This window comes from Schistocerca serialis, chromosome 2 (genome assembly GCF_023864345.2).
Source record: "Schistocerca serialis cubense isolate TAMUIC-IGC-003099 chromosome 2, iqSchSeri2.2, whole genome shotgun sequence".
In the NCBI taxonomy this organism is placed as follows: domain Eukaryota; kingdom Metazoa; phylum Arthropoda; class Insecta; order Orthoptera; family Acrididae; genus Schistocerca; species Schistocerca serialis.
In genome coordinates, this window is record NC_064639.1 from 306,963,495 (window position 1) to 306,974,250 (window position 10,756).

At 41.9% G+C, this 10,756-nt stretch overlaps 1 protein-coding gene across 1 annotated transcript in view; it reads left to right on the forward strand.

Moving 5' to 3' along the window:
* Window positions 1–546: 546 nt before the first annotated feature.
* Window positions 547–10,756, forward strand: part of LOC126457086 (dnaJ homolog shv) — a 27,560-nt gene continuing 17,350 nt past the window's right edge. The window contains exons 1-2 of the mRNA XM_050093105.1: window positions 547–700; window positions 992–1,373. Of these exons, the coding sequence (XP_049949062.1) occupies window positions 573–700; window positions 992–1,373 (510 nt within the window). The 5' untranslated portion in view covers window positions 547–572. The remainder of the gene's footprint in view (window positions 701–991; window positions 1,374–10,756) is intronic.

Here is a 10,756-nt window from a genome sequence, read left to right on the forward strand (position 1 = left end):
TGTAATAGTAAATATTGATTTATAATTTTATTACCTATTGTAAAACTAAACTAGGAGCATAGCTCGAAGTCTGGAATTCATTTCATTGTGTTTTCTTTCATTGTTGTGGTGCAGGACGTCCGCGAATTTCCAAAGTGTTTCATGTAACACGGGGAAACGGTATATCGACAATAAGAGCTATTGTTTCTTTAATTTTTCTCTGCAGTCGTAATCTATGTTAAAATGTATCTTAAAACTGATCTGTTGTCAACATATTCAGTGTTCTCGTTATTTCGATAGATTTCTCCTTTTTCGTTTATAAAGTTTTCCGGTTTTTGTATCTTGCTGTAGAAGGCAATCGACGGCTTTGACAGTTTGACTATTCATAGTACTGACAACATTCCGGATAAAAAATAATAAACAGAATTTGAATTTGTACGGTGAAAATACGTTAGCTAAATGTAACAAGTCGTTTACATTATTACTATTTTACAAATACTTTGAACAGAAATGGCAAAATACATGGAAATAACAACAACTTCCTACTGTCATTGAATATCATTTTTGCGCCACGTCGTTTGCGCTTCTGTAGCATGTGGACCAATCAACATCAAACACATCCAACCAAAACAACTGTGCCGTGCGGGAGGATGGCATCTGCGGGTGTGTGTCTTCTGCTATGTGTAAATTTGTTTTTTAATGTACTGATAGTGCTGGCAGGGTAAGTATGTAAAATACACGTTAAACCTTATTTGTAGAGGAGTTGCATTTTATATCTGTAGTATTTTTTGTACGTTGTCTGTCTGTACACAGTGAATCGTAAATCACATGTTCGTGGAGTATTTTATCAGAATAAAAAATGCATTAGCTATATCACTTAACAAAATGAAAATTTCTCACTAATTAAGTTGTATGCGCGTGTACGGTTCTTAACACACTCACTAGTGGTGTGCCCAGCAGGTTGTGCATGTTTAAGGAAGTCCTGTTGTAATCTTTCAACTATTTATTGCAGACGTGATTTTTACAACATATTGGGAGTATCACGAAGTGCAAACTTAAATCAAATAAAGAAGGCGTATCGCCGTCTGGCGAAGGAGCTCCATCCTGATAAAAATCCTGATGACCCTGATGCTTCACAAAAGTTTCAAGACCTTGGTGCCGCGTACGAAGTTCTCTCTGATGAAGAGAAGAGGCGGAAATACGACCAATGTGGCGAAGAGTGTTTGAAGAAGGATGGCATGATGAATGGCGCCGATCCATTTGCAAGCTTTTTTGGGGATTTTGGGTTTTTTGGAGGGGGTTCTAGCAACCAGCAAGAAACACCTAAAGGTGCTAACATTATTATGGATTTGTATGTGACATTGGAAGAACTATATAGTGGAAATTTCGTGGAAGTAAGTTATACCTAATTTACTAGTTAATTTCGATCTTCATTGTTTGTGGTCTATTTGTTCACTTTACCTGCAGGTTTTTGTTTACGAGTATGTGTTACAGAAATATTGCAAGTTTGATTGGGGTTTTCTTAGTTAATTAATTTGCATACAAGAACCAGCTCTCATCACCTGTTTGAATGGATTTATATTGCTGTTACTCAATAATTTTCAGATTGTTTGTATATTTGTCTTGACCGAAGCTTCATACACTACCTACCCCTCCCGAAACAGTTTTTGTAGTACAATTTTGCTGATAGCCAGAGTAAGTATAATGTAATTGATCAGATCTGCTCAAAACACAACACTATCAAAAGTGATCCAGGGAACTAGGGTCTATGTGAATTTCGTCAAGACATAGTAACGTATGTTATAAATAGTGTGAGTACTTTCGTGTTTCATTAAAAAGAAACTGGCTATTTAAAAGTTTAATTTACATCTCAGAATTGGGGGATTGAATAGTTTATATGAGCTCTTATTATATTAGTTTTTGTACAGATTGTGTGAGGATGCACCGATAAGTGGTGCAAAACCGGTTGCAGATTTGGTAAAAATTTGAATTCTCCTTTATTTGTAAAGCTGTAGATCATATTAGTTGAGCTGCTAGATTTTTGGATGTTATCTATGGGAGATTAAGCATATTAAAAAAGGTTCTATCTTGAAAACTGTTGAATTCAGAGAGACTTCACAGGTTGACCAGAACATGTTTTTAAATTTTCATGTTGTCATTGGAAACCAATTCACCATTTCATATCTTCAAATATATATATATTCTTCCCCTATAGGTTTTAGTTGTGTGACATAGTTTCATTGCTACATACTGTTATAATTTTTTTTTACATCCTTCTTTAATTGGTTAGATATGATTGTGTAGTGCTGCGCATTTTGGTCTCTGTAGAAGTCAGCTGTGTACCTGGGTCAGTTAATAGTTAATTATGCAAGTTCACAACCATTTTCTTAAATTCACAAATTTCAAGAGACATATTTTTACATGTTTATATGATGTGAGTCCTTCCTAGAATTAATCTATTCTGTATCACTTCTTTCACCTCTGGAAGTGCTTTGTTAGTTTGAAAAGTACCAAGTCACATTGTGGCTTGGAGTCTACATTATTTCTAGGTCCCCTGAAACTGCCTGGGTAAGTCAACTCAAAGGTCAGACCAAGGGAAGAGCATCTTATCTCCCATAGGTGCATGGTGTTCAAACTATATTTCAGGTTGACAACTTTTTACGGTGTGTTTTATCTTCTTCATGGTAGAAGCAGTTTGTTATATTCATGACAACAATTTTTTTAGCATACATAATTACATCTCAGTCGCAGAATGGTTGTAGAATATTTTTTAGGGGCGTTTCATTGTTATGCACCAATCTCATCAATGGATCTGTGGTTGTATATGTTTGTGTAGTGGTGTACTTAATCCGGATAATGTGTTTGCCATTGTTCTGCACATTCTTCTTACAATTTATTGCTTTAAGTGGGACGTGAAGTAGGATGCTAGGACTTTATCAAGATGTCTTTGCTCTTTGTACTCAGCTTGTTTTGCTAACTGGTCTGCCTTAGCATTATGTGGAATGTTGTTTTATGCTTTCACACGTGTGACTACCCACTTTTTTTGCAGTAACACCCAGTCTACTGTGACTATCAAAATATACCGTATTTCTTACATGCTGTGTTCTTCAGCAGGTGGAAAGCTGATGAGTAGTTTGACATTACAGTAATATCTTATGACAAGTATTTGATGAATGCCTCTAAAGTTGGTACCTGCTGTTCTGTTGTGTAATGCAAAATGGGTGTTTGTTGTATTAGTGTAAGCACTTTTGATTACATTGTTTATTTGTTCTCCCTTTTTTATATATATTTAAAAAAGAGATGGTACTGCATATTGAGTAATAGTTTCTTTGAGCTATTCTTGTACTAGTGGGTGGAAGTTCCTTTTTTACCCAGTGTTGTTAGGCATTGTATAGCTAGGCTTTGGACTGCGCGAATTGGGTAAATGTTCATCGGTTGGCTGCATTTGACTTTAAACTTACTTAAGTTGCACAGCTGAAATGTAACAGTAGTTCTAATACCTTTACCAGAAGTGCATTTGTTGTCATCAGTTTCTCACTCCCGTACTTGCTCTTAGTTTAACTCACAGTACAGTCAGTAAAAACAAATAAATATAGATAGCAGTACTACTAGCTTTTGGAGTTTTATTTTACATCTTCTAAGAGAAGAGTAGAGTTGGCCGAGGGAAATTTTGATGGCTGGACAGGGGATTTAGAACTTGTGCTATGTGGGCCCTAAATCCTGATACCCTGCTGCAATATTTACACTTAATACTGTATATGTTAACTGTACTATTGTGATACAGGAGGTCCACATTTGTCATTGAACTTCAGTCAGGGGATGCAGATAATGTCTCTGGACTTTTCATTGTTTAAATAGAAGTAAAAATCTTCAAGGTAACATGTTTGCAAGGATAAATTCTAGCATATGATTCCAGCTTTGATCAGTGGCATCATACTGGACCCAGTGGTGAAAAATGCACAGAATTTCATAATGGCAATAAATACTCGTAAGTTTCCACAGTACCAAAATGCAATCACGAATTACAAAATTGTGGGAGCTGTTAATAATGAATATAGAAACAGGACAAGTGTGAGAAAATGGGGTTCTGGGTGGCTTGAAACTAACATATAACTTAAGAACTAACTTAATTACTAGTAAAATACATGAAAAAAGACAGTGACAGGAAGAAGATATTGCCAAAAATCGCATAATGTAACAAAGCTTGGAATTGGCTGTTAGAATTGACCTGTGTAGCACAGTTACAGAGAGAGATACCAAAAAAGTAAATCATAAGGAAAATCACAATACCCTTCTAATGACTAATCACAAAAAAAAAAGAATGTGAAATCAGAAACTAAAATTTAACTGTATGGCTGAAGTACAGAGATACCAAAAAACTAATCCTAAAAAGATCGCTCTACACTCTTCACACAAAATAACAAAATCTAACGGAGTGCAATATTGAAAAAATAAATTCAGGTGTATTACACAAGGTAAGATGCCAACACAAAAATGAAAAAGCAACTAAAACATAAGGAAACTAGAGTCATTAGAAAAATGTAACATACTTGACATGGAATTACAGATGAGTGAAAGATCAAGCTGACACCAACACATCACCAAAAAAAAAACCATAAAATACAGTGAAAACTAAACTACTCAGATACAACTTAATCTACAAGAATCAAAACAATAGTAATACCCAGCAGTTAACAGAATGGAATGCCAAGCCATGAAACACCTCCCACACCTATTGGAACCATCTCCACAAGGAACACAGGCAACACACCGCACCAACCCAACCAAACTGCTCCCTCCCTCAACTGAGCCGAGCCACCCTCTCCACCCAACTAAACAAAAGCTATTAAAAATTCCCCTTCATACCTCTTGAAAGAAGGACCAAAATACAGAAAACTACAAAAATAGAAAATCCAACCACACTCAACTGGAAACATGTGGCCTGTACATTTTCCCAAATAATTTCATAAAAACTTGAAAAACACAAAACCTCTCCAGAATGCTTGTTTTCCAACAATACTCTTGCAAATGAACCTGAAGAACAGAGTACCACCTCTTACCCCTTTCAACAACAGATTTAATGGCTCTTCAGTATTCCTCAATAGTGTTGGTTCATACTTCAGTCTCATAATTCTTAAATTTAATGTTATGATTCACCACCAAGTGATTGTGCCACCTATGGCCCAACCCCTTGTAAGACAAAAGTGCATGAGACATCATAGTTGCCACCTCTGCTAAATACTCTTCTATTAAAGATGTGAGAACCTGTGTAGTATGATTCATTACCACCATAAAAACAACATTTGCACAACTCCTACCTGAAATAACTGGCCCAGAGACACAAGGCCAACAACATCATGTCCCCTTCCACTCCCTCTCTTCCTAAAATGTGGTTCATCAATTTCAAGTCTGTGAACCTTTTCCCCCCACCCCGTCCATTAAATCCCGATACTTAATAAATTCCTCACAAACCGCTCAACATAAAGAAAGCCAGTCAACAACAGCACTACAAGCAACCCCAGATTCATGCATGATGTAGCAGGCAGATGATTTTGTAAAGAAAATGAGTCAACATGACAATGACCACCAGTGTCAGCATCAGATATTCTTGAAAGAGGGCCTTGCTCAACTTCATATTAGTAACTACATATGTATTACTTACAGTAATTGCTGATGACTCCTAATTTCTGCAGAATTGAATACCTGACACAGGGTCCCTCACCTGTTGCGAGAACTTCCGTGCACTAGATAAAACTGTTGCATCTGGTACAAAAATACAGAAATCATGACTAATACAGAACAGTCTCAATATCTCAATACACAATCACTATTGAAATACCAATGGGCCTATCACAAGCACAATATGATAAGAAACCAAACAAATATACCACACAAATACAGGATAATACAAATGCAACCCTTAAATTACAATCATAGCTCAAAGGTGTAGTGGCGAGTAAAGGAAGCTTATTGAGCCCATGCACATTGCGTTTCACAGCCGCCGCCCCCCCCCCCCCCCCCCTCTCTCTCTCTCTCTCTCTCTGCTCATCAGATTTTTAAAAAATGGTAATAAATGTTGTTCACCTTAAAGAGAGACATCCAGTAACATAACGCTCGACTCCCCTGCACCATCCCTGGGGAGGGGGGGTGTCTTTGAAATCTTAAAAAGCAACTCCTATTTTATATTGCAGATTTGGATTCTTCATGAAAAAATACATAACTTTTGTATGAAACATTTCTTTCATTTCATGATAGATAGTGCCGTAATCGGCACATACGAATATGGGGTGACAATTGTTGGAAAACAGTAATATCTCACAAAAATGCACATCCAGTTCGGAAAATCAAAGTACATTATTTGATATTTGGGAAAATGCTAACATGTGACACTGTCTGCCCTCCTGCAATGCATTCTTAGACTGCATTTAGTGTTACCACTTCGCGGTGCTTGATTACTGTGAGTCCCCGTGCCTCTCACTAGCTTGCGGTCCTTGATTACTGTGAGTCACCTTGCCTCTCTCAAGTGTTTCAATGCAGCAAATGTTTGATATGTTGGCCATTGTTTCTTACACATTGCAACTCAGTGTGTGAATGACAATCCAACATGTATTAATGTCTCTGCACCAATATTTGCACTTTCATTGCGAATTTGCTGCCGCATTTATTAAGGGGTTGTTGGTACATCCATGTAAACTCTCTATTTTAGCCATCCCCACAGAAAAAATTATCAGAAGTCAAATCGGGTGAATGTGTGGAACATCGTCCATTATTGTGGATAAAACACCGTCCACAATGTCACTGTACATTACCTTCTATGAAGTGCAGGAAAGTTACCTGCGTACGTAAAATACTGCACCAAGTGTTAACACTCCATGGGTGTTGATGTTCAACTTGCCTTATCCTATGGGGATTCTCCACTGACCAATACTGCATATTATTTCGATTCACTTGACCGCGATTTGATTCATTGGATAAAAGTATCTGTGAAATGAAATTCTAATTGACTGCCAGTTGTTCCTGTATCCAGTTGCAGAAATTCAGGTGATTGTGAAAATCGTCACCATGCAGTTCTTCACGCAGCGATAAATGAAATGGATGCCATTTGTGTGAATGCAGTATGTGCAGAACACTTCTTTGTGAAATTCCTGAGAACACTTCTTTGTGAAATTCCTGAACCTCTTGTGGTTTGGCAAGAACTAATGTGAGGATTTGCGACAACCGCAGTAAAACTCTCACTCTGTTGTTTTTGTTTGTCACAGTCCACAGTTGAACCCTTTCTCTAGGTTTAACACTTTCCGTTCCAGTAAACTGGTGGACAGTACTGCGAAAAGTCATTGCTGATGGAACAATCGTATCAGGGAACAGAGTAGCATGCCTTTGACGACCTCCAACAACATTTTTATGAGCCTGAAAATACGCGGCACTGACATCGAACCTTACTGCAATCGTTAACATCGTGAAACAATCGTTATGAGATGTGTACAGTCCGAATCACTGAAGTAACATGCACAATCTGACCGCGGACTGAGCGCATTATCGTGGTCTGTGCTTCATTAAATTGTGGAGGTGTCACATGGTAGCATTATCAAAAATATCAAAAAAGTACTTCAATCATCTTAATCGGATGTACATTTTTTTGAGATAGTACTGTTCTGCAACAATTGTTGCCTCATTTCCATGTTTGCCAATTACGGTGCCATCTGTCATGAAAGAAATTGTTCATACAAAAGTTACAAATTTTTTCATGGAGAATCCAAATCTGCAATAAAAAATGGACAGTCCTATTTAAGATTTCAAGGTCACCACCCTCTCCCCCTCCCCTCTTGCCCCCGGCTGAGAGTGGTGCAGGGGACTTGAACATTATGCTAATGGATTTCCCTCTTCGAGGTGAACAACGTTTATTACTCCTTCTTCTAATCCGATGTGTCTTTCGCCAGACATTCAGACAAACAATTTTAAATGCCTCTCTCTCTCTCTCTCTCTCTCTCTCTCTCTCTCTCTCTCTCTATACACACACACACACACACACACACACACACAGATGTGCGGGGCCTGCTATTTCTGTGCCACATAGTGTTGGAATTGGGTTTGGCTCGATTTCAGCCACATTTGGCACAGAAACAGCAGACCTCACAACTATCAGCACTGTGGAATTTATAACCTCCTAGCTCCAATACAGCGGAGATATGGGCAAAATGAGTCTTTTCCTGCCCCAGGCATATAGGCTGCCTTGCACGACTGTGTGGGAACAGTATTGGCCTTCCAAATCCAGTTGCTTTGCAAGGTAGTCCACATGTCAGGTGCAGGTTTTCCAGTGTCTGACATGTAAGGTGCCCTGTGTGACAGGCATATTGTGTTGGAGTATTATCAGGGCCTCACATGTAAGCTGCCCTGTATTACAGGCATGTTGTGTTGGAATAGTATCAGCATGCTATATTAACCTGTTTTGCATGCTGCCTGTATGTTAGAGGCAAATAAATGATTTTTCAAGCCCCTGGTGTACAGCTTGCACCGTGTGGCAGGCAGGTGGTGGGAATAGTATTGCCCCACTTTATTGAACTGTATTGCAGGGGCCAATGAACATGGATGGGGACAGTTTGATATGGGTAGAGGAGGGGATGAACACAGTGATTGTGAGGAGGAAGTGGACAGAGAGGGAAGAGGAAGGGGAGATGTATGAGATGGGTGGAAGGTGTAGAAGGATAGTGGGCAAGTAGGAAAAGGAGAGAAAAAGGAGGGTATGGACAGAGGGAGGGGAGGAAGATACAATCAGAGAGAGGGAGTGAAGGAAATGGACAAAGCGAGGGAGGAGGAGGTGAAGAGACAGAGAGTGGCAAGGAGGAGATGGATAAAGGTGGGAGAATAAGGTGGGCAGACAGAGACAGAAAGAGGTGGTTTCAGAGAAGGGGAGGAGGCTCTGTGTTCAATGTACATGTCAAATGCATATGCAGGAGAGCCCTGGGGGAAAGGCTAGTATGTACATGCCTTTTCACCAGTATGCTTTTGTCACTCGTATTGCACACATCTCTTCCTTCCCCACTTTCTGTAACAATCTCTTTTATCTCCCCCTGTCTCTTTGATAACCTCATCTCCCCCTGTCTCTCTGATAACCTCATCCTTTAGCAGTTTTGCGCCCTAAAACCATAAAAAAATCTCATCCTTCTGCATTTGTCTGTACATGTGCTCCTTTCGACTCTCTCTATCTCCTCTCCCCCCCCATTCTAGTCCCCCCCCCCCCTCAACTGTATCTTCTCCCCTTTGGCCCATCGTCTCCTCCTCCCCCCCTTTGGCGCATCGTCTCCTCCTCCCCCCCTTTGTCCCATCGTCTCCTCCTCCCCCCCTTTGTCCCATCGTCTCCTCCTCCCCCCCTTTGTCCCATCGTCTCCTCCTCCCCCCCTTTGTCCCATCGTCTCCTCCTCCCCCCCTTTGTCCCATCGTCTCCTCCTCCCCCCCTTTGTCCCATCGTCTCCTCCTCCCCCCCCTTTGTCCCATCGTCTCCTCCTCCCCCCCTTTGTCCCGTCGTCTCCTCCTCCCCCCCTTTGTCCCGTCGTCTCCTCCTCCCCCCCTTTGTCCCGTCGTCCCCTCCCCCCTTTGTCCCATTGTCCCCTCCCCCCCTTTGTCCTGTCGTCTCCTCCTCCCCTCCCCCCTTTGTCCTGTCGTTCCTCCTCCCCTCCCCCCTTTGTCCCGTCATCTCCTCCCCCCCTTTGTCCCATCGTCTCCTCTTCCCCCGCCGCCCTGTGGCACATCACCTCCTCACCTCTTCCTTTGGCCCGTCACCTCCTCCCCCCTCCCTTTGGCCCGTCACCTCCTCCCCCCTCCCTTTCTTTGGCCCGTCACCTCCTCCCCCCTCCCTTTCTTTGGCCCGTCACCTCCTCCCCCCTCCCTTTCTTTGGCCCGTCACCTCCTCCCCCCTCCCTTTCTTTGGCCCGTCACCTCCTCCCCCCTCCCTTTCTTTGGCCCGTCACCTCCTCCCCCCTCCCTTTCTTTGGCCCGTCACCTCCTCCCCCCTCCCTTTCTTTGGCCCGCCACCTCCTCCCCCCCTCCATTTCTTTGGCCCGCCACCTCCTCCCCCCCTCCCTTTCTTTGGCCCGTCACCTCCTGCCCGCTCCCTTCCTTGTGTGGCCTGTCACCTCCTGCCTGCTCCCGTCCTTTGGCACGTCACTGCTTGTCCCCCTTCACCTCCTCCCCTCTTCCTTTTTTGGCCTGTCGCCTCCTCCCCCTTCCTTTTTTGGACCTTTACCTCCTTCCTCTTACTGTCTGTCCATCTCTTCCTCTGCCTTTCTGTGTCCACCTCATCCTGTCCACTTTTCTCACTAAGCGTCTGCCTCCCCTCCTCCTGGTTACCGGTGTTCATTTGCAAATGTAGCCCCTGAAAGACATGCTGATACTACTCACACAACATACCTCCTCCCCGTCTCTTTGTCTGCCCCTTCTGAACCCCTTTCTTTGTCCATCCCGTCCTGCCACCCTCTGTTCCTATTTGTTCCCTCTATCCACTGCAAACTTCCCTCAGCTTCGCCCTTACACACATGTAGCTCCTGCAAGTTTGGTCGATAATGCTCGCCGATACTACTCCGACAATCAGGCCATCATGAAGGGCAGCCTGTGTGTCAGTGGTTGGAAAACCATTTTTTGCCCCTGAAGTATAGGATGCACTACAGAGGCGGTCAATAGGACAGGCCAATACTACTACAACACAACATAGAGCGTATTCTTGCCTGTGACATGTAGGCTGCCCTGCAAAGGAGAACAATAAGGCAAGGCAGACCCGATAGAA